This window comes from Leptinotarsa decemlineata, unplaced genomic scaffold (assembly GCF_025532065.1).
Source record: "Leptinotarsa decemlineata unplaced genomic scaffold, Ldec_3_MD MMD2_tig00000090_RagTag_RagTag, whole genome shotgun sequence".
Lineage (NCBI taxonomy): Eukaryota > Metazoa > Arthropoda > Insecta > Coleoptera > Chrysomelidae > Leptinotarsa > Leptinotarsa decemlineata.
Window position 1 is genome coordinate 4,975,974 of NW_027412541.1, and position 25,895 is coordinate 5,001,868.

The following is a 25,895-nucleotide window of genomic DNA, read 5'->3' on the forward strand; positions in this document are numbered from 1 at the left end:
ATGTGACATAAGTTGGTTTGGAATCTTTTAATTTTAATTTTTCATTCTTGTTAATGATAATTTTTAATTTTTTTGGTTGTTGTTTGGTTTTGTTATTTCTGTGTAATTTCAGTTTTTTTGTTCAATAAAATTGTTATTTTCGGTTAATCTTTCAGGAATTTCAAATCAATTTATATTATATTGGACAATGGAAGTCCGAACTGATGAAATACAATGAAAATCTCGGCTGCCAGAGCCTTTACTTTGTTTTCTCAAGAGCAGTGGAAAAAACGTTGCGAACACGCTAAACGTTTCGAAGAATTTTATGCTTCGTAGAAATTTGCTTTTGATATCGCAATAGACAAATTTATTATTAATGTTCAAGGTGATAGTGACAACGATACTACCAGTGAGGACAGTGATAACTCTTCAAGCGATACCGATCTATCTGGAGTTGAACCTTTGTAATTTTTTGATCATAACTGCAATTATAATTTTTTTTTGATGTAATGTTTCCCAAAAAAATTCGTTTTGAAATTTAATCTTGAATCCAAATAAATTACATTTACAGAATAAGTCTTTCTATTTCTCCTTAATAAACCTGAAATTAGTTGCAATACAGGATGCTGAAAAACAGACTCATTTAAATTGAAATAAGTAAATAGTACATTTATCATACTAAACTGATAGTTGACCATCAATTAAAAAACCATCAATTCTTATTGCTATTAGCAGTGAGGACTGTCCTCTCAGGCCACTCTAAAACCCAAATAGGCGCACCAAATCGTACGACTTTCTATCTAATGCGTTCTTTGTCAGTAGTGTGCGCAGGTGGTGATATGTTACAAGTCGCTGCCTATATTTGACAAGCTGTATATAGGTATTCATGTCTCTATTTTTATATTGTGACAGTAATTATTGATTAATTAACATATATTTGAATAGTTGCGTTACTTACTATAACGATGTCTTCAGAAGTTCTATTGATTGGTTTCTGTAAGGAATTATATGTTATCTGACCATAAAAAGCCGAAATGGTACTCAAAATGAAGATTAAACAAGTTCTATTTTGTTAACCATTTCTGTAGGTTTGTTCCATAATATAGATGTGCAATAAGAAAGAATTTTTCATTATTCCAACTGGGGCGTCAGCTGCGGGGGAAAAAGACGCGTTCATAAAATAAAGTTACCTTTTCAACACTTTCTCCATATCGGTATATTTTTGGAGGCTGAAATTCCGTATGAAGGTTCGTTTCATACTGTTAGATGTGCAATAAGAAAGGATTTTTGAATATTCTAACTCGCAATTTCTCTGTTTATATACCAGAATTTAATTAGTGTCCACTTTTCTGTTTCAACTATTCGTTGAAATAATTCATGGCGAAATTACTCTTCTTAAGAATATCTGATGAGTTCACAAAACATTATTTCAAACCGACTATGTGGACTTACAACATCTGGATTATATTTTTGATAGGATTACAAGAAATTTGACGAAAATTAAAGAAATGTTTGTCCGGAATGAACATATAAAAAAATGTCTGGAAAGTTATTTCGGAATGACGATAAATGTTTCATGATCTTACGATGTGAAGCTCGCCCAAAACTTTTAATTATAGCCGCATAAATGAATAAGTTATTGATTTATATCTATACGAGTATAAATATATGTGTCGAGTATAAGCTGCATCACCAGTACTTCTAATAATTGAGAATGTACTTCTTTAATATAAATGTTAGTTTGAGCATGATGGCAACGATAGGAGCTCACCCTGAAATGAACAATAGCAAAATACAGAAGCTTTTGTTTTTAATGAATTTAGCGGTGTTCTCAGTTATTACCTGTCTGGTATGTTTGATGCTATTCAAGGAAGATGAACTAACTATTACTGATATCACAGGAGCTATAGAATCTCTATTGTTGCTGATACATGTAAGTTTGATAGAATATTTCTCTTCTACTTGATTATTACCCAAAAATACTCTTCTTGAATCAACAAACATTAAAATCTTTCAGTATTTAAAAAAAAATCTGTTTTTTCGTTAATCAGTTGTCGCACCCATACGAACGACAACTCTCAGAACTTGAGAAACTTGTGCGAGCTAAGGACTAACGAGGTCTTACCTTTTAACGTGTGATTCCTAACACGGTTACAGAATCATCTCAGCTTCAACCACATAAATTCTCTCGAGAAAAATATCTGGTCGAAGCAGGAATCGAACCCACGGTCTTCCGATCGTGAGTCGGCCAATTCCAAAACGATTTTAATATTAATAAATGTCACAAAAGGATTTGAAGTTTTATAACTCCTATTTATTATACGCGAGCGCTTTCGACAGCTGGTCGTGCTTTCATCTTCAAGGCTCTAGTAGAGCAATGAAAAGGAGTTATTGGACAAACACTAATAGGAAAGTGAGCAAACTGCAGACACGTGTTTTTGGCTATCAAGCCTTCGTCAGTACTGCACAGCCAAGTGTAAAGATTAGACAACACTTGGTGGCAAGAAAGCGGTCAAAAACAAACAAGCGGTTTCACCATCACGGGCCAACTGCGATTTTGTGTCATCTTTGGAAGACCTTATGATTATAAGGACTGATTCCCAACTTTGTTACGGGTGCAGCTACAGCAACCTGCGTGACATCCGGGTCCAAGATAAATCAAACAAGAAAAATGGATATTGAGGGAGATGGTATTATCAATGAAAAGGAGTTATTGGACAAGCACTCTTAGGAAAGTGGGCAAACCGCAGACACGTGTTTCTGGCTATTTAGCCTTCGTCAGTACGGTATGTACGGGGTTGAGCAAACTGGCCATTGGATGCCTGCTTCCACGTAGCTGACGCTGAGTCTATAGAGGAGATGGATATCGAGCTTACGACTCCAACTGACTTTCCTGTAAACTTAGATCAGGAGTGAGTCTACAGAGGAGATGGATGTCGAGTTTACGACTCCAACTGACCTCCCTGTAAATTCAATTCAGGAGCGAGTCTACAGAGATGGATGTCGAGTTTACGACTCCAAGTCTGTTAATTAAGTTTAGAATCGAGAGCTGCGGCGTACGCAGAATATGTCTCAGGTTGGGGAACTAACCCCCCATGGGTAGTGTTTACGGTTCACCTTATCATATTATTTTTTTGAGTTTAGTATTATTTTTGTTTCATTACCTTCCTAAATGCAAAGGTTGAGTGAGGAAATTTTCACTTTTATTTTTTGGGTATTATTTTTTTTTTCCCTGTAACCACACGGGATTCTTTCACCGCGCAAATGCAGTTGGGGAAAACTCAGACATGCGCGGGCAGAAGCAGGAGGAATACGGCCATTTTTCGCTCCGAAAATTGGTACTCCGCTTTAAAAGTATTTTCCCGCATTTTGTGATTAGCTATATGATTGCTATATGTGTAAAATCGAAACTCTAGAGTGTTGTGCAGCAGAAGAAGACACATTCGAAGCCTTGTGGACAAGCTATCCGTCGACAGAACAACAGGTGAGTGGACCCAACTGTTCGTCGTCATTTTGTATTGATTGGGAGTGATCTCCCTGGTCCTTTAATTCTTATTATTCTTATAATTGAATGAACCAGCGCCATTAAAGATTTTACATGGTCCTTCGAGCCGGATCCCAAAAAATTGTGTAGATTTCCTCACATCTAATAATTATATGTTCTTGAAAATAAATTCATTAATTTATCTGCCTTTCAAGGTCACCCAATAGGCAGATATTCAGTGCCATTTATTTTGTTCTTATCAGTTTCCTAATTATTTTCAAGGTCATACGATACGCAGAGTTTTGCTTTTTCATTTGCTATCACCAGTGGCGTACAGATATTTTTTCGCTATCTTAAGTAATAAAATAAAATATGTCTTCAAACGCTAACAAACTGAAACAATATAAGGCGATTCGCCAAATTTATTACTATCAAATGCGTGAACTCAAAAAATTCGCCATGAATGCTTCAACAAGTGAGCAAGCAAAACTACAGTTTCAAATGGCATATTCGGCCTTTGATGAGGTGAAAAAACAGTTTTATATTCACCATTCGAGTACAATAAGCTTGGCTTGCATTATGGAAAACGAAGATACCGATGCCGAAGAAAACCTTCGCAAAGAATTTGAAAACGACGCTTCAGAAGTGTATGCTTCGTACCATACTGTATTCCAAACTGACCAAAAACCTGTTCTTTCCACACCACAACCGAGTAAGCCTTCTGCTAAGCTGAATCCACTCAAAATACCCAAATTTTCAGGAGATCTTAAACAATTCCGCCATTTTTATGAAATTTTTTCTTTAGTCGTTGACGGAGACGACGACCGCTCTGACGTCGAAAAATACTCGCATCTGATGGACGCCTTGGAGGGTCCTGCAAAGGCTTTTGTCCAAAGCAATTCCGCATCCGCACTGAACTATAAGGCTGCTCTTGACGCTCTAATCGAACGTTACGATCGACCACGCTTAATCGCATTCGCCCATTTACAGTCGCTAGATAACGCGCCTATCGTTACTAATTCTAATAACTCGAAAGCTTTACGTTCTCTTGTAGATATTTTCACTGAAAATATTTCTGCTTTGGAAAAAATGAAATTACCTATAAAACAGAGTGATTTTTTACTATTCTATATGCTTTCCAAGCATTTAAATGATGATCTGTTAACTAAATTTGAAATTCAATACGGTAATCCAAACAAAGGAACCTTTCCACAATACGATGATTTGAAATCATTCATTGTAAATCACTGTCACGCATTAGAGACTGTAGAATTTTCTTCTTCTTTAAAATCACAAAAAACGTCTAATAGTCAATTACATTGCAAGCCTGAAAACAAAACCAAAGGTTCTAATTCATTTCAGTTGAAACCGCGTCAGGCAAACACGTTTTTTGTAAATGCAAAGAAAAGCACCACTTATTCATGTACATTCTGTAAATCAACTGATCACTTCATTTATAAATGTCCTCAGTTCCAAAATAAATCACCACCAGAACGTCTAAGCCTTGCCCACGCTAACAAATGGTGTTTAAACTGCCTCTCAGATCGTCATACCTCTGAGATGTGCCGTTCGCAATCTAACTGTCGATCCTGCTTTTCAAGACATCACACAATGATATGCATAAATACGTCACGTAATAATCAACCCACTAGTGTTACTAGTCCGCAAAATCCCAACAATTCCATTTACAATCCGCAGTTCAATTCTGCAACGAATAATTCCCAATATTATCCGCAAAACTTGCACGTCACTGACAGTCTTTTCGCCACTAGTGCTCCATTAATCGGAGCAACGCCTCAATCCGCTCATGTCCCGCAAATAGACAGTCTTCCTCCGCAAACGAGTCCCCTCAATACGCAATTCAACAGTGGCTCCTTACCCCGAGCACACCCCACTTCAGATGTTAATTTTTCATCACCGCAAGCGCAAGCAAAACAAAATATTTCTTTACAAATGCAAAACTCGCAGCCGCCTACAAATTTCTGTGGAATCGCTTCATCTCGTTCTGGTGTATTGCTTTCAACCGCTCTTCTTGAAATTCGGGATTCATTTGGTAATTTTCACAAAGTTCGAGCACTTATTGACAGTGGTTCCGAGACAAATTACATATCAGAAAAGTGTTTTAAAAAACTACATTTGGCGCGATTCGAATCGTCCTTGAAAATTCAAGGTTTGAATCAAATGGAGGAATATACTACAAAAGGTGGAGTTTCTTGCTCTATCAAACCGATTGGTACCTCCAACCCAATATTGAATATTGATGCTTACATTTTACCAAAAATATGCACAGATATGCCACCTCGCACTCTGAAACATACGCACCTTGACCATATAAAAAATCTGTTTCTTGCTGATCCTAAATTTTATGAACCCGGTCCAATAGATTTATTATTAGGTGCCGAAATTTTTGCTCTTATTTTACTTAACAATCATATTTCGGGCGAAAGGAATGAACCGATCGCAATAAATACAATTTTCGGTTACGTATTAATCGGAAAATATACGGAGTTGAACTCTTCATTTACTACCGCTACAACTTTATTTTGTTCTACGGCACAAACAGATTTGTTCAACTTGAATAAGACTCTTTCGCACTTCTGGGAAATTGAGGAGATTCCTAGAGAGAAAATGATGTCTCCAGAAAATGAACTCTGCGAGAAAATATTTCGAGAAACACACTCACGTGACGCTACTGGTAGATATATTCTAGAGCTTCCATTCAAAAATATTAATGAACCGCTTTTTGACATCACAGAATGTCGCGCTCTTGCTACAAAACGTTTTTTGTCCCTTGAAAATAGGTTGTACGCAAATAAGGAATTACATCGCGAATATTCAAAAATAATTGTTGATTATTTAAAAGAAGGTTTTCTCAAACCTGTCCCTGACAACCTACTTCTCCAAAATGGTTTTATAATACCACATCACGCGGTAGTGAAACCAGGAAAGGTCCGCATAGTACTAGACGGCAGTTTCAAAATTAGAGGCAACCAACCGTCGTTAAATGATACGCTTTTGATTGGTCAAAAGCTTCAAAAGGATATTGGTCAAATTCTATTAAATTTTCGTCTTGGTAATATAACATTCACTTGTGATATTCACTCTATGTTCACTATGCTTAAAGTAGCTGAAAAACATCAAACTTTTCAGAGAATTTTATGGAGAAATTCCAAATGCGAACCTATCCGCGAGTACATGTTTGAGAGAGTGATTTTTGGGTTGTCTTGCTCTCCATTTCTTGCGAATCGAACCATCCTTCAGTTAGCACAAGATGAACGCGACAACTACCCCTTGGGAGCTCGAATTTTAGAACATTCGACTTACGTTGATGATTGTTGTTCGAGTTTCAATTCATTTCAGGAAGCAAAGATAGCTCGCGATCAATTGATTGCAATACTGAAAAAGGGCGGCTTCGAACTAGGAAAATGGTCGAGTAATACTAAGAAATTACTTTTAGATATTCCAGAATCGCAACTTCAAACAAGTTTAGTTAACTTCGACACAGAATCGCATATCTTAAAAATCTTGGGTCTTCAGTGGTTTCCACAAGATGACATATTTTGTTTCACAGTCGATACCACAGAATGCAAATGCACCAAACGGAATATTTTAAGTCAAATTGCACGTCTGTATGATCCGTTAGGATTTCTTAGTCCTGTCACTTTATTCGCGAAATCCTTTATGCAAATTTTACATACATTAGGTCTTCAATGGGATGATGAACCACCACTCGAAATTCGCGAAAGGTGGTCACAGTTAAAAGATGAGCTTTTACTACTCGAGAAGGTTCGAATTCCTCGCTTGATTGGAATCAAACAGAACTCGGAAGTGCAATTGCATGCATTCGGAGATGCCTCAATGAAGGCGTATGCCACGGTAATTCATTTTCGAATAACTGAAAATGAAAAATGTGATATATATTTTGTTATTGCTAAGTCTCGCCTTAGTCCTTTGAAAAATTTGTCAATTCCAAAACTTGAATTAACTGCTTGTGTTCTTCTAAGTGAATTAGTTTCCTACGTTTTGAAAACTTTTCACAATAAAATAGTGTTTTCTAGATTGTATGCGTGGACTGACTCTTCAATTGCTCTGCATTGGATTAAAGGACCTGCATATAAATGGAAAACATTTGTCGGAAATCGTGTTGCGCGCATTCAAGAATTATTATCACCAGAATCATGGCATCATATTGACTCGCAAAATAATCCTAGTGACAGTGCTTCAAGGGGACAATTACCTTCAGAGTTCTTAGAAAATAATTTATGGTTGAAAGGTCCGCCATGGCTTGCATTACCCTGTAACCAATGGCCAAAATCTAGATTCAAATTTGATAGTGCACCCCCTGAAGTGTTTTCTGAAGAAAGAAATACCTTTCTTGTAACTTCCGAACCAGAATTCGACCCTTTCGAAAAAATAATGACCCGCTTCTCTTCATTTTCGAAAGTACAAAGAATTATTGCTTACTATTTACGTTTTCTTTTCAACTCTAAAAAATCAAATCGCGATTTTCGCAGAACGTGTGTACTTACAAGTTGTGAATTACAACAATCTACTTTATTTTTAGTAAGATATACTCAACAAAAATATTTTTCGGATCTGATAAATAATATGAAAAATAAAAGATCGATTCCAAAGGCCTATAAAAAATTAGGAGTATTTATTGATTCCCATAATATTATACGAGTCGGAGGTCGTCTCGAACACTCAGACCTAAACTATGATCAAAAACACCCCGTACTTTTACCAAAAGGTTGTCGGCTTACCACTTTGATCATAGAATACTTTCATAAAGTCTATTTACACCCCCGTGCGCAGACCTTACAATTTTTATTAATTCAACATTTTTGGATCTTGTCGCCAAAACGCGCTATATACAGCATCATTTCAAAATGCCTAAAATGCTGGCGTTTGAACCCAAAACCATATCAGCCTCCAATGGGTTCTCTACCCCGCTTACGCATTTCTCAACTTCGCAGTTTTTCAGTTATTGCAATCGATCACTGTGGTCCTTTCACAACGAAAGCAATGAAGATTCGCTCTTCAAAAACGTTCAAATCGTACGTGGTCGTGTTTTGTTGTTTTGCTACTAAAGCATTACACTTAGAACTTTCGGGAGATTTGTCTAGTGAGACGTTTTTGTGTGCCTTCCGGCGTTTGATTTCACGAAGAGGTCCTGTAATAAAATGTTATTCTGACAACGGTACAGCTTTCGTTGGTGGTAACAAAATAATTCAAAACATGTTGAGAAATGCAGCAAATTCTCTCGCAATAGAATGGCATTTTCAACCTCCTTCTGCTCCACATTTTTCGGGATTGGTAGAAGCTGGAATCAAGTCAGTAAAAACGCATTTGAAGCGAGTAATTGGTGAACAGATTTTAAATTACGAAGAATTTTACACAGTACTCGTTCAGATTGAGGGTTTGCTAAACAGCCGCCCTCTAACACCCATCAGTTCAGATGCCAATGATTTTTCCGTGTTAACACCGGGTCACTTTTTAACCCTGGAACCTATTTCTGCGTTACCTGATCCAGATTTATCTCACTTGAAGTTGAATCAGCTTAGCCGATGGCAACTTTTACAACGACTCCATCAGGATTTTTGGTCACGATGGCATACAGAGTATTTACATACCTTGCAACAAAAGGCGAAATGGTTTGCTCCCACCTCGCCTCCTCCCAAACTTGGTACTTTAGTAATAATAAAGCAAGATAATGTTTCTCCTTCGAAATGGAATCTTGCCAGAATTACAGCTCTGCACCCAGGTGCAGATGATATTTGTCGCGTTGCTACGATCCGCACTGCAGATGGTAGTGAATTCAAAAGACCTCTGGTAAAGTTATGCCCTCTACCAGAAGTTGAAATTTCGCATTAAAAAAGGGTCAAATACCCCTTTTTGGGTGGCCGGAATGTTTACGGTTCACCTTATCATATTATTTTTTTGAGTTTAGTATTATTTTTGTTTCATTACCTTCCTAAATGCAAAGGTTGAGTGAGGAAATTTTCACTTTTATTTTTTGGGTATTATTTTTTTTTTCCCTGTAACCACACGGGATTCTTTCACCGCGCAAATGCAGTTGGGGAAAACTCAGACATGCGCGGGCAGAAGCAGGAGGAATACGGCCATTTTTCGCTCCGAAAATTGGTACTCCGCTTTAAAAGTATTTTCCCGCATTTTGTGATTAGCTATATGATTGCTATATGTGTAAAATCGAAACTCTAGAGTGTTGTGCAGCAGAAGAAGACACATTCGAAGCCTTGTGGACAAGCTATCCGTCGACAGAACAACAGGTGAGTGGACCCAACTGTTCGTCGTCATTTTGTATTGATTGGGAGTGATCTCCCTGGTCCTTTAATTCTTATTATTCTTATAATTGAATGAACCAGCGCCATTAAAGATTTTACAGGTAGGTTAGCAAACGTTTGCGCTCAAGTGATGATTCACCAAAACCAGAGGCGAAAAAGCCCTGCACGGCTGAATCTAAGGCATCGTCGGGTGGAGCTGACGTGCAAAAACCCTCATATGGAAAGGTTGTCGTAGGTATCAAGGTGTGAATCTTGCAACCTAACTATCCGACTACCTCTTCAACAGAGCATATACTTTGTGCCTGCCCCGCTGGGGACCGAATCAGGTCTTTAGAGTTCGGCAGAGCAGTACTCTTACCATTTGACCTGAAAGACTACTCACCATACAAACCAATCGTCGAGTGTGAATACGTCTGAGCCACAATAAACCCTTGCGGTAGAGGGTCGAATTGACACACTCAATTTGGACCTAACCTAACCCAACCTAACAGTACAACCAAGTGTAAAGGATAGACAACACTTGGTTGCAAGAAAGGGGGCAAAAACAAACAAGCGGATTCACCTTCAGGGGCCAACTGCGATTTCGTGCGGTTTGCCCACTTTCCTATGAGAGGATCCTCATATTTGTACCCTACACATATTTGATGAAGGAAAGAAAATTAATTTGTTGGAAGCCATGAAAAGTAACAAATCAATTAAAAACCCTTATAATCTTCAGTGTTGAATTTTATAGTTGGCACCCTTGTTCATTTAATTACCTCTCCTTCTAGCTTACCATGAACTCCGAACTCCTCGAGTTTTCAGATTTCGCATTTTAGTTTTATACTTGATAATTGGGTAAAACCCGAAACTGGTCGTAAAAATAAAATAGTGGAAATTACACAAAAATGTTTTTATTTATCTCATCAAACTGAACATGAATTTTTACAAAATAAACAAGTCACCAATCACACATATTATTTGATTGAATTAAACTACCATTTAACTGTCTAGATGCATTTCTTCCTAAGTTTGATATTACTTTAACGAAATGTACAATAAAACCAAAAGAAAAAATTAAATATTTAGGAATCATCATAGATTCACATCTTCACATATAGATTCAAGTATGTGACGGAGTACTTGGACCAAGATCAAAAAATCATTTTGTACAAAAGTCTTGTCGAACCGCACTTGAAATACGGTATTCTCGGATGGGGCGGGGTGTCAAGAACACACCTTGATGCATTGGAAGTATCCCAAAGAAGATTCTTGAAAATCGTCCTGAATAAAAATAGTAGGTAGATACTCCAGTGATCAAGTATATAAAGAGACAAAAACGTTTGATCTGAGACAAATATATTTTGAACAGCTGAATACTGCGGTAATCCAAAAAAAATTGACTTTCTCAATTTGGATCATACGTATCTTACCAGAGGAAAAAACAAATTTGTCCAACCGCCAGTGAGCAAGTCAGTAGGCCAGAAAAATCATCAATTTTTGGTTTCAAGGGCTTTCAAAACTCTTCCTGATGAAATAAAAATTCAACAATTGATATGGAAATTCAAAAGGGAGGAACCGAAGAGCGATTCACCAAATAATTGAAAAAATTGAAAAATAACATCTTACAGCAAAATTAGTACACAAATATATAGGATATTTTCTATGTACCCCGGTTTCATTGGTTCTGTTCGACTGTTGATTCATTTGTCAAAGTTTTAGTTTGGATCTAATTATACCTCCATCAAATTTGATTATTAAAAACTGATTGATTGATATTTCAATACTTTTTATTTTATGATTGAGATATTTCAGCATGTCATTGGGAAAATGTAATATTTCAATTATTATTATTATTATTTATGTGTTATTATCTGTCATATTTATGTTATCACGCACAAGTCACTTCTGTGACTTTTGTGATATTGTCTGTTTGTTCATGTAAATTCTCTATCAAATGTATATAATGATATATCTGTGAATAAACATTATTATTATTATTTACTGAGATATAACAGTTTGAAGTAGACTTATAAAAAACAAAGTTTATTCTGGGACATTTTATTTGGATTGCACTATTAGCTTTTACATTGGATGCTCAGTTTACGTTTTCAAAAATATAATTATCTGTTTCCAGGGTGCTTTGAAATTACTTACTCTACAGCTACAGCATGATGGAGTGAGAGACATGCTCGAACAGACTAACCACTTCTGGAATATCGAAGAAGTAGAATTTGAGGAAGAAAGAAATGAAATTTCGAAGTTTCTAAAATATATGAAAACGATATTATACTACTTCATGGCTTTTGCCTGTATGCCAACGATATTCTTCTGTTTCCGTCCATTTCTCCTGCATGAAAGGGTGCTTGTTTTCAACAGTTATATTCCAGAATTCGTCCCATACTTTATCATGCTACTAGTGGAAGATTATGCTTTTTTAATAATATATGTTGCATGCGTGAGTTTTGATATATTTTTCGCCACATTAGTAGTTTTGACGAAGGTGCAGTTTCAACTGCTGAATCAAGAAATCAGAAGAGTTGTCGCAATCAATATAGAAGCCGATGAGGATGCAAATTTCGTGAGGAATAAGTTGAAAAAATGCGTTGATCACCATAATTTCCTGTTGGAGTAAGTAAAACAAATTTAGATTGAGTATAAATAAGAAGCTTGTATTCACCAAAATCTTACTACAGGCCTTTTTTAGTACATTTGAAAATATTACTCTCAACTTATTCTCAACAATACAGATTATTTCAGGTTTGTGAAGAAAATCAACAATACGATGTCGAATGCAGTGTTAATGTATTTTCTAATTCTTATATTTTCTATATGTGTGGAGATGTTCTTGTTGTCGAACAGGTAAGTACGACTAGTATGAATATTTGCTTTTTGTTTCTACAGAATTGTGAATACCAAATCCATCCATCGATTTGAAAAATATTAAATTGGTATCGGTTGAAGACCAATTTCCTTTTGGATGATGTTATATCAAGAATTTTTCTGTATATCACAATGATAAATCTGATGAAAAAAAGACAAAAATAATCACTCATAAATCAGTATTTTTTTGAAAAAAAATTAAATGTTAGAACTAAGGTGAATTTGAATTGAACATAATATAAGTTACAGAGAAAAAGAAAAAAATCACTTATAGAGATACGAAAAAACATAGATGACACATAAATATAAAAAAATATAAGCAGTTACTGTGATTTCAAAAACTTAAGTTGAATTACCTTAAATTTGTGAGTGTCACTGGGTTCTTAATAATAATAATGAGTTTTGCACTAACGTTACCACGAAATTATCGTGGGATGTCAAATGCTTAGCAGTTACTTATTCAGAATGACCGTTAAACTAATAAAATGATTGAATTTGTTCATTAACTTTAAATTCATTTGGCAGTGTTTTCTGTTAACATTAGACTGATCTAAAGAAATGAACTTTAAACGTTCAAGCCAGCCTCGAATATACCTACACAGTAGGTTGAATGGACTGACGCCTATCAGAAAAGAACTACTCCACTGGCTAATACCACGAACGGCGTTGGATTATATCCGAGAGGCGTCAGTGCAGGAATCTTCACAGAAAATTTCCTGCATATGCAATTGGCAATACAACTGAAAGAGTCGACCTTCAATTTTGGAACGGGACACTTGCAGACCGGTTTTGGGCTCATTAACCACTCATCAGTGCAAGATAGTGGCCATCATCGACCTAAAGTCAATGATATTCCATAATTGAAAATCGGAATTTTTTCAGAGTATTTCATTCCTCTCCCTACGTTGGAGCGAACAACATAATGTCACTACATCTAGTGGACGAGGTACTAACCAACTGCATATCCGTAATTTGCTCAACTCCTCTGAATAAGGCTTGAACGTTTAAAGTTCATTTATTTAGATTTGTTTACTGCCAGTCTTCAAACATAGCCCACTGACTAATAAAAAAGAACATTAGACTGTATGATTGATAGCTAGAGGCGTCAATACATTTTTGAACCACGTATTCTAGTAAGAAAAAAAATTGATTTCATATTCGTGACCGAGAGATGAGAGGTTTGAATCTCCCGCGAAGTCATTTTTTATATTCATTGCAGATAGTATGTCACGTTTCAGTTATGAAAATATGCTTATTCCCTATAGAACATCCTGTACATATGTTTTTTTTTTTTCGAAAAATCGTTGCAAAAACAACTACGTTCCATTTTGCTTCCACGTGCGATTGTCAGTGTCATTACGGAAAACGAGAGGATTCGACCTTTTTGGGGTATTTTTCACCTTCCACAATCTAAAAAATATGAAAATTATGATGGAGAATTTTATACAAGTGTAGAAAGGGCAAACATTTTAGTTTACCCCGATAACACAAAATTTGACTTTAACTTCAAAGCATCAAATTTCAATTCTTTAGGTCGTAATCAGATGAAAAAAAATGAATATACTGCATGAAAAATTTTGCTTTTTTATTTAGGAAACTGTTTGAACGATATTTTTCAAAATCTGTTGTTTTAATTTTTAATTGAAAATGAAACCATTTAAATAAACATTTTTATCATTTTTATTGAGTTTTACTATGGAAATACCTTACAAAAAGGTAGAAAATGATTTAAAAGTTCACACTTTTACTTTTTCTTGTATGTTCATAGGTACTATATCTCAATAAACCCCAAATATAGTCTCTATCATGTTTTCATTGTATTTGCCTTGATAACGTTGTTCGAAGCTCATAATGTCCTGGTGAAAACGTTCTCCTTGCTCTTCTGAATACGCTCCCATGTTGTTTTTGAATTTATCTAAATAGGCATGTATCATATGTACTTTTAATGACATCCTGCAGCTCATGGCCTCAAATTTTTTAGCATATTTTCAACTAGCTTTTTGTTGATGCGTTGCTATTAGCCGCAGTGTTATTACCTGTCAATGACGTTACATTGCATTGCACTGTTGCCGCTTTAGCATCTTTTAGTATGGGATTCCAAATCCGGTTAAGCGTTATCGCCTCCTCTTTTCTGTTTGTAGTTTTCCGTATGTTTATGGCGATAACGCATAACCGGATACTTAAAGATGCTAAGGTGGCAACAGTGTAATGCAATGTAACGTCATCCACAAGTAATAACACTGCGGCCAATAGCAACGCATCAAGTAGAAAGGCGGGCTACCCGAGTGAACATAAATACAATTTACGAACTAGAAATCACTAGTCATCGGTTAACCACCAAGATGAATAAACCTCTGAAGAAGCCAGTCACTCGTGCTGGCGAAATGTTAGGATACAGTTCCAAACCACGATGCCCCTCAAACCTGAATGAATATTTTAACAATGAAAATCTCGGCCGCGAAAGCCTTAACCAATTTATTACCCCGATAAGTTACTGCATAAAATCAAATTATTTTTCACCATGAAAAATGTTCTATTTATCAGTAACTTGTATTCAACAATTTTGCCTATCAAAAAATACTTATAACGTTTCGGAGGCCAAAATCTGCCGCCGTCTTCAGAAATGGACAAAAAATTCAAGGATATTTGCATATATTCCTTTGCTGATTATTTATTTCTCAACTTCTTCGACAGATGTCAAAGGAGTTTTGAAATGTTAAATTATGAAATATTTTTCAGATTGTGGAACGTAAAAAATACCTAAAAAAGTCGATAAAAAAATGATTCTCCTTCACAAAAAATGATTTGGTCGAAATTATTTTTGTACTAATGAGTAATTTATTATCGTTAAGTTTTGATTGTAAGTCACCTATGTTGGATGTAGGATTTTGCATGGAACGAAATATGTCACTCATTGGAATGGAGGTTTTACCTTTTGATAAAGAGATTTTATTATGTTTCTGCAACATTTTCGAGGTTCGTATGTTACTTTTTATTAATTTAATTTTCTGATAATATAGCTCTCATTATACCTTGTCGTGGATCACAAAAGCAATTGACTGTTGAAGAATGCAAGCGTTTTAAAAGTATTTCTGTCAAGTTCATCGTTGATAAGTTCAAAAATTTTTGGCGGTTTTCCGTATCCCCATCTTTTGGAAAATTGAAGAAGTTGAAGTTCTTTTTTATTTGGATAAATCTTATATCACATAATTACTCGAAATGCGTTTGGTTGAAAGAGAAGGGGAAATATACCAGTACAGAAATAGTTCACTCATCTATCCAATAATAGATTACCAGATGCATTCTTTCTTTATTTTGTTACCACAAATCTAGTTTCATATTATTGTCTTGAGCAGCCATATGTGATTCAATTTACATCTTTCTTTTTTTGGTTTTCAAGACATCTTGTGATTCGACTCAAAAAAATGAAATACTGTAATTAGTTGATCTTCGTCCTCCTCGCCCGCCTTCTAGTGGAGGAGGCATACGAGCAGTTAATGCGTGATGTTTTTATACAGTGTGTCCAAGATAAGGATCCTAAGCATGGGAATCTCAGTACCTGTTGGAGATACAGCTTAGGTTAAATTAGGAAAAAGTTGTGTTCTTTAAAGCTTATTTACATGCCGTTTAGAAACTTGAAGAATTTTCATGGCCTGCTGAGATATTTGGGAAAAACGAGAATTTGACAATATCAATTTTATTTTTTTCTGACTTTATTTGGAAAGATATCAAAAAACGAATAACACTTTTTCATTGGCACTTTCAAGGTACTACACGATGGTATTTTTAGTTTTTATATCCGACGTTTCGTTTTAAAAAAACCATTATCAACTTTATTTTTTTAAATAGCCCGAAAAAAAAGTACACCCTGTATCTGAGTCCATTTTTTATTACAAATTCAACGATGTAACACATGCCATTGTTTTCTTTTCAGTTTAAGGGAAAATTGCATTTTTTCTATTTTTAAAATGTATTTTTAAGTAGGTTAATAATGATTTTTTTAAAGTAATCAAAACAACAAAGGAATTAACGCATTTTTTATTCAATTCAAAGGAGGTGTTCAAACAGGTTTCCGTTATTTTCCAAATATAAGTATGATCTTCTAACTGTAGAACTTAAAACATCACGTAACATCTCTGGTGTAATACTGTTAAATCCGACAGTTACACATTCTCGTAACTGCTGTTCAGTTTTAAAAGAATGTTGGTAAACCCGGTTTTTAACAAAACCCCATATGAAGAGTTAAGTCAGGGGATCGCGCTGGCCAAGACACTTCACTAAAGGTTCCAATCCACCTTCCAGGAAATCGCTGCGAAAGATACTCTCGAACTTGTCTAGAATTATATGCAGGAGCACCGTCTTGTTGAAACCAACAGTTATTGACCTGTGCCAGAGGTAAATTATCTAAACAGTCTTCTACATAGTTTTGCAATAAATGATGGTATCGTTCGGCGGTCAAAGAATTATAGTAAAAAAACGGACCTAGTATTTTAGTTCCTAAAATTGCACACCACATATTAAACCCAAAACGTTCTTGATGTCTTGATATTTTCTTAACACGCGGATTTTGCTGAGCCCAGTAATGCGTATTGCGGCGGTTGAAGATACCATTATTAGTGACCATACTTTCGTCGGACCATATTATTTTTGAAGGGAAATTATAATCTTCTTCACACGCGCGTGTATACCATTCGCAAAAATTTCGGCTCCGTTCGAAATCCCTTGGTTTAAGTCCTTGGCAAATCCTAAATTTATAGGGGTGATATCTATTTTTACGCAAAATAAATTGAGCTGTGGATTTGGCTACTCCTACATTATTTTCGATTTGCCTAGTTGATATTTCAGGGTTCTCAACAACTGCTTGTAAAACATTATTTTGGGCTTCTTCTGAAGATTCCTTTTTTCCAGATAAAACAGGCTTTTTAAATGAACCTGCTTTCTTTCTGGATATGTATTAAGATACATTGCTGCTGTATTTACAGTATTTTTGTGGCACAAAATGTAGCACGTTAGCATGTCAAACTTTTCTTCATGGCTATAATGCTCACCCGGCATATTCGACGATAATAACACAATATTATCTATTCAACAATAAACAATAATAACGACAACAGTAACAATAACTCTAAAAACAACAACTCGACAAACAGGCTAACAACAACGACAATTACTATTTTATCGTGTAATTAAATAATATTTGACAGGCTCGGTGGCAGGTATTTACGTCAAAGCATTTGTTTGCAACGCCTACTTAAAGATTTTTTTTAAAATAGAAAAAATTTAATTTTCCTTTAAACTAAAAAGAAAACAATGGCATGTGATACATCGTTGAATTTGTAATAAAAAATGGAATCAGATACAGGGTGTACTTTTGTTTCGGGATATATAAAAAAATAAAGTTGATGATGGTTTCTTGAAAACGAAACGTCGGATATAAAATCTAAAAATACCATCGTATTTTTATATCGTATAAAAGTGCCAATGAAAAAGTGTTATTCGTTTTTTGATATCTTTCGAAATAAAGTCAGAAAAAAATAAAATTGATATTGTCAAATTCTCGTTTTTCCCAAATATCTCAGCAGGACATGAAAATTCTTCAAGTTTCTAAACGGCATGTAAATAAGCTTTAAAGAACACAACTTTTTCCTAATTTAACCTAAGCTGTATCTCCAACAGGTACTGAGATTCCCATGCTTAGGATCCTTATCTTGGACACACTGTATACTTACTTAAGTAGAATTAGGTCAATTGTTTGTATTAACTTGCTCAATAGATATTTTTGATTTTGATTCGATTTGTCATATTGGTGATTGATATAATAGGAGTTCAGCTACATATTTGAGTTCATTTCAGAAAGTGGGGGAAAACTTGGAACATATATTTTTACATTATTTATATATAGATTACATTATTCTTTTGGTATAGAATCGCTGAAGTTACTAAGTATCGTGTTTTCGACTAGCAAATAGTGAAATGTCCTTCGGTTGGATTTTTAATGGACTATTAATTGATTTTATACCGATTCAAAGTGAAACATTCAAATTCTCACACTTTTTACTTGTGATGCACTGTTTGGAACCTTTGGCGTATTATTTTTAAAAACCTCGGCACGTTTTTCAATCACCAAGTGATCATTTCCAAGAGGAACTTTAAACTTTTATCTTTCTCTTGAAGATGATTACTTGATGATTAAAACACGTGTCGATATGTTGTTAATAACGGTTTGGTGTTGGAATAAAACTCCAGTTATATTTCTTAGATCTAATATTTGTTTGCATCTATTGTAGGAAAACTGTAAAGGAATTTTTCAAATATATATTCTATTCAGTATCCTTATCCAATGAATTCGTAGTATTTTATTGCTTACCATCTCAGCTTCTAACATCCGAGGTGAGTATTGATGATTAATTTTTTCACCTCTACATTTTGGTCCACTTTGCGGATGTTGTTGTTCAATACTGAGTTTTTAACAACAACATCTGAAGAAGTTATTGTATAGAGAAACGAGTGCCTCGGTTCTGAGAAGTATTATAAGAAAATCGAACAATAAAGTGTCTATTGAATACGTAACGATGGATTTTCATCAAGTATCGACCAGTTCCATCACATATTGAAAGAGTATAATTGAATAAGTATTCAATAATACTTCATATATACAATAAAGAAACAATGCAACTATCTTGTATCCACATTACTTGGAACTCATTGTAAATATATGATCAGTATAGGAAGCCAGATTTATATATTTCTAATAAGGTTTGAAAATACGTGTTACAACGAATCTAGTTCGCCCCTCTGCATCTTCCTACGTAATGGATAGAACTATTATATATGATTTTTTGACGCGATTGTATCTTCAAATAATATCATTATGATAATTTCATTATAAATGCAACTCTCCATAAGTTTGTTTATTACACTTGGAGTAGTAATCGATCGATAATTTTTTAGAAGTAGATGATTTCCTTTCTTGTACAGAGGTGAAACTTTACCTATTTTCGGTAGGTTCGAAAAATGCCCTTTTATCACTGATGTATTAATGAGATACATAAGAGGTTTGACAATGTGATGAGCTATTTCTTTAATAGCCCCACACAACACAACACACAACACAACACAACACTCCAAAAAGGGGGGCAAACTTCGGACCCGTGTTTCTGACTATTGGTTTCATTAGCGCGGTGCAGCCAAGTGTAAAGATGGGCAACACTTGTTTGCCGAAAGCAGGAAACAACATATACGCACGAAGTCAAAAACAGAAGCCAGCCGCACATTTGTGGTTCCAGTTAGAAGACCTAGAATTCCCAGGCTACATCTAACATGACCACGTAGGCAGCTATAGCTACCTGCGTGACATCCGGGTCCAGGATATAAACACAGATAGAAATCAGCGCGGTCTTCTAACTGGAACCACAAATGTGCGGCTGGCTTTTGTTGTTGACTCCGTGCGTAGGTGTTGTTTCCTGATTTCAGCAAACACGTGTTGCCCATCTTTACACTGATGAGGCCAATAGCCAGAAACACGTGTCTACGGTTTGCCTTCCTTTTTGGAGTGTTGTGTCCACGAATTGTTTCATTTTTAATTTGTATCATGCACACTCGATAAAATCTCTATTTGTATATTTCGTACAGGGGGTACAAAAGCCTTGTTTTGCACAATATTGTACTCCATTTTTTCCTTATTAATTTGTTTTCTCTATTTGTCCATCTCCTCATCAATGTATTCTTCTGTGTGTTAGACCGTTAATTGTAGGTATAGACTCTTCTCGCTTCAGGGCAGCTGTGAAGCATAACACAAACCGAAATGCTGCTACGGATTGAAAGCACCCAGGATGGAAAATGTTAAAGATGGGATCCTACATAATTTATATTTTGATTGTATTTGTTTTTCAATATTTTACATTTTTCTTTAATGCAGTTTTTTTTCCTTTACTCTCTTTATCTTGTTTTTTTCTTCTTCACTTCGATTTTATTATATGTCAAAAAATTGTTGATCAATTTGACTATTTTTAGATTTCTCCATTTACGATGAACATGCGATACGTATCCACATTTGGCACAGTTTTGATTGGACATTCGAAAAAAATATGTTCCAGAGTTTTCTCTTGCCAAGTTTCCTCCTGAACACATTTATCTCGTTCTCTATGTAGGTATTGAAACATAAAATGTCAACAGAAATCTCCGAAAACAAAAAATTGTCTATCTCGATAAAGATCTGTGCAACATTTTGGCAGTGGTTGGACACCGATGACCCATCCAGGCACCCCAAAGGCAAAAACCAACAAAAAAAAATGGTTACTATATGGTGGTCAGCGGCTGGTGTTATTCACGATAACTTTCTGCAACCACATCCAATCGGCACCCTTCAACAGAAAAGGCTCGATCCTGCTCCACGACAACGTCCGTCTGCTCGTTCCACAAATTACCGTCCAAAAATTAAACCTCAGACTTCTCGCCAACCGACTAGCATCTTTTCAAACACTTCGATAACTTTCTCACCAGTTGAACCTTTGCCAATCATCAGGACCACGAAAAACAGCTTTCGTCGACTTCATCGAATCCCGAGTACGCAATTTTTATGAGGATTCCATGGATGACGTCTTCGTAAAGATACGTTCACTTTTAAATTGACTATTTATTTTTCATCGTTTCTGAAGAATAAACAGTTTAACGATTTTTTTATATATATCCAAGTTATATTATATTGGAGTATTTATATTACTGATAAATATCACAGGAAAATCATTATTCATTGAAATATTTTCATGAAATTTCTGGCGTTTCTTTGAATACATCCAAATGATAACTGACTGTTTTATACAGGGCTATTCAAATTCGTTTCTGTAGATGGGGATCTCGTAAACGATAAGTGACAGAACGTCGGTTAAATTATGGCAAAGTTGTCTATTTTAGAGACCTATTCAATGATGTGAAGAAATCGAATATAGCTCTTTTGGTTCTGGAGATATACAGGAAAAACCAAAAAATCCCAAATTATTTTTTTGCCTATATCTTCTTTATTCGCAGACATATTGAAAATCTGTCCACATATTGCTATCGGCACTTGATGTGGGCTCTCAGAATATATCCATGAATATTTTATACAGGGTGTCATCTGACTTTCATTGAATTTTTAAATACGGACCTGTATTTTTCGTTGTAGTTTTTGGATCGTAAACGTTCATTTTATACTGAGAAATTAAATTCAATTTCATATTTCAGGATGTTTCGGTAATATTCGATTATAATTGTGTGAATTATTCCCTTTTAAATTACGGTCCTGAAAATAGCAACTTTCACGTCTCTCTATGTATCGTAGAGTTTTTCGAGAGTTTTTTTTTCATTTTTAGGTACCTATTCATATTTTTTCCATTGCTCTGAGCGTTTTCTACAATGAACTTCGAATAAGAAAACCTTTTATGATTATTTGAAACATATCTACATCAAAAATATATTATATGTGTTTTAATAAGCAGAAAAAGAAATGATGTATATCTCTGTATATCTCCAGAACCAAAAGAGCTATATTCGATTTCTTCACATCATTGAATAGGTCTCTAAAATACACAACTTTGCCACAATTTAACCGACACTCTATCTCTTATCGTTTACGAGATCCCCATGTACAGAAACGAATTTGAATAGCCCTGTATATTTTGAAGATCAATTCAATTTATCGAGAGTAGCACTTTTGTTCTTGTCAACGAGTTTTCATCATACTTATTCTGTTTTCTGATCTTTCACAATCTCTATGAGGGTAATGAAGAGCAACCTATGAATTTTTGACTGCTACACAAAAAATAATATTCTATATCTAATGATGTTGGGCACTTCTGATTTTACAGGCTGAAGAATCAATATACTATGTTTACGACAGCCAGTGGTACGAAAATTTGTCGAATACAACAAAATGCATAATCAACATGATCTCTCTAAGAGGACAAAGGAAAGTTTTTATCACTTCTGGTAAATTTGTGAATTTGAGTATGGAAAGTTGCTTAGCGGTAAGAAAAATTGCTATACTGCTGACTGCAATTTTCAATTTGGGGATAACTTAAGGTTTCGTTTAAATAATGGATGAAATATATTTCAAGCTATAACATTGTGGAATGATAGTTATCTATTTAAATAAATTCAAAGTACATTAGTCATCTACGAGGGGCATGCATAATTGCAGTAGGTATATATTTTTGAAATCTGATTCGCCTTTTTTTCTCGATCAGGGAAATTTTGTATTGCAAAATGTATTATTATTCAGGTTACGTTTATATCATCATTTATTTATTGAAAAACTCTTCTCTAAAATAATTATTGTTCGGAAGTACATAAATGTTATTTTGCGAGATGCAAGTGAATGATTTCTTCAATGCTTTCTACGCCAAACAAGATTCATGCTCAAAAAATCAAAAAAATGGGGATTTGGAAAATACTTTTCACTCTGAGAGGAATTACTGGCTCATCTTTTCTCACTCCGAAATAGTTTATTTGTTAATAATAAAAACTTATTTTGTACAGAAGAAAATATCTTTTGATCCATCAAAGATGTGAACTACGTTTTACATACATACGTAGGGGCATAAAAAAGTTCTTACAAAATGAAAATTCTTCAAACTTCAGTATTCTCTAGTTACTTTTTTTTCGAATTCGCCTCAGGAATATGTCACTTGAATATTTCAACGTAATTATGTTATACCTTATATAATGCAATAATTGGAAAGCTATTAAGAGGGATATTTTTGAGAGTCATTGCAAAATTCAAATTATCGCGCGACAAGCTGCCTTGGTTATATAAAGTGAATCACTTTAAAGGTTGAGGTAGCATTTCTGTTTTGGGTTTTTTGGATAGATACGTACTAACCTATATCAGAATTGAAAGTGATAGTTGTGTAGATACTTTTGTTGGAGGGAATTTTATCAAAGCTTATCACAATTAGTTACAAGCTGATGCGACATTAAAAAAATTGGCATATGCAATGCTCTGCTACCCGTGCAAAATCGAAACGGGTTGCTGGTAATATTGTATTTCATTTCAATGTATATTAAAAACTCCATCGTCAAAAAAATATCAGCCGAAGATCAGCCACTTGAAAAATGTTTAAATCGAAAAACAGAATCATATACTACTGCGATAATTTATAAGTTATTTAAAATAGTAAGTCATGACCTCTTATGTTACTAATAGATACTTGTGATGGACTGTTTGGAACATTTGGTGTAGTAATGAATATTACTGGAGTTTTTTACCAACACCAAACCGTTATTTTAACACCTCGACTCGTGTTTCGATCACCAAGTGATCATCTTCAAGAGGAAGATCAATCTGAATAGAGATCAAGAGAAAGATTAGTTTCATCTTACAACACCAAACCGTTATTTTGATACCTCAACACGTGTTTCGATCACCAAGTGATCATCTTTTAAAGGAAGATCTAACTGAGGAGAGATCAAGAGGAAAATCAGTTTGATCTTCCTCTTGAAGATGGTTACTTGGTGATCGAAACACGTGCCGAGGTGTTAAAATAATGGTTTGGTGATGGGAAAAGACTCCAGTAATATTTATTACTAATAGATGTTTGAAAATCTATTATTAATTATGGTTTCTTTTTCTATTTCAGGCATACAAAACAGTTTTTTCGTATTACATGTTTTTGATGACGATGCAAAGAAAAGATGACACAAAATAATCATTTCGAAGCAATGATAGAAAATATTCGCTTATTCAATTGACGATGGAATGAATATATCATTAAATTTGCCATTACTGTTTATGTATTTCGACAAAAATCTCTAAAATTGATTTATTTATTTATCAGAATAAGTACATTGTGTGTAATATCTAGCCTCTTTTAGAAGTAGGAGATGAAGGACAGTGTTAAAATTCAAAGATGTAAATACATTGGGCTTAATTGAAATATTGTTCAATATACAGGTACTCAGTAGGAAATTGGTGTTTCTTAGTTGAGTTTTTTTTGTAACAGAAGGATATATTAATAATTAGAAATAAACATTCATTTTTGTGGTCTGTACTACAAGGAATACTCATTCAAATATGAAATAACAATGAAAATAACTATAAAAATATAAATGAGTTATCTATGAATGTAACCACATGAATATTTATGTAAATATGAAATTAAAGTAAATGGGATTATTTAAGAAGAGTGTGAATATGTGACCTCAAAATTTTTATTGAGGATTTTAGAGATTCAAATTTCACCTTCTTCAAAAAAATATTTCGGCAGGATAAACGAAAAATTTTGGAATTGTACCTTTAGCCCAAACAAAAAAGTTTTATTGTTTGAATATCATCGGTTGAATTGAAACTTTTCTCTCAACTCCGAAACAAGCACTTTTCCAAATCACCAAAAATGCATAACTCTCCTCGAAGCTTGTTTCACCAATCAATTTTATTCTTCAGGAGATGACGAAACCTAATTCCTAACTCTCAATTTATATTCAACAGGACACACGTTAACTTCAACTTTTCAATACACAATAATGGTTTCGGGTAGAAATTTGCGGAAAATTTTCTCGTGAAAATTTTAACAGAGTGCGATACAGATGGAGCTACATACTGAAACACCTTAGGAGTATCGGAATCAGCCAATACCTGATCAACGTGGTGGAGAACTATTCTACTGTTACACAGATATTCATCTACCGAACAAAAATGATGATGAACCAGTGCGTCCCACAGGGCTCGGTCTTTGGACATTGCCTGTGGAGTGTCCTATACGACCGGGTAAGGTTAGGTCCAAAGTGAGTGGGTCTCTTCGACACTCCACCGCAAATGGAAAGATTTTATGGTGGCTCATATCTATTCACACTCGACCAAATCAACCCAGCTTCTTAACGAAGTCGATTAGTTTGTATTGTGAGTGGTCGTTCAGTTCAGATGGTAAGAGTACGGCTCTGCCTAATTCTAAAAACCCTCTTCGGGTTTTTAGAATTCGATTCGATTGTTTTATCATTTTCCAAATAGAGGCGACACATACTGTCTTCCGACAGTCCTAGTCTCTGCATATGATGATTCAAATGACAGTGACCTGTAAGAAGGCCTGTTAGACATCGTAGTTCATCCATACAACTATTTGGTATCAAGCTTCGAAGGGTGAATAATGGCCTTGGAGTGAGCCAATCCTGAAAGATTCTGCCAGAAGTCCATAAATCTTCTTGCCATCCAGGTGTTCAATCTTTGATTGGCAAAGCCTAAAGCGATGCCAATGACAGGTTCTGGTCCGATGAAACTGCTTGCCGCACCCTCC

General features: G+C 35.0%; 2 protein-coding genes across 2 annotated transcripts; both read left to right on the top strand.

Moving 5' to 3' along the window:
* The first annotated feature begins 1,729 nt into the window (after positions 1-1,729).
* LOC111505531 (odorant receptor 63a) lies at positions 1,730-24,670 on the top strand. Its single transcript, XM_023160357.2, has 6 exons — positions 1,730-1,912; positions 11,885-12,378; positions 12,508-12,609; positions 18,918-19,020; positions 22,476-22,634; positions 24,246-24,670. The coding sequence occupies exons 1-6, from the start codon at positions 1,730-1,732 to the stop codon at positions 24,312-24,314; spliced, it is 1,110 nt and encodes a 369-aa protein (XP_023016125.2). The 3' UTR covers positions 24,315-24,670.
* On the top strand, positions 3,093-9,863 carry LOC141481201 (uncharacterized). Its single transcript, XM_074172392.1, has one exon. The coding sequence runs from the start codon at positions 3,836-3,838 to the stop codon at positions 9,335-9,337; it is 5,502 nt and encodes a 1,833-aa protein (XP_074028493.1). The 5' UTR covers positions 3,093-3,835; the 3' UTR covers positions 9,338-9,863.
* Positions 24,671-25,895: the final 1,225 nt, after the last annotated feature.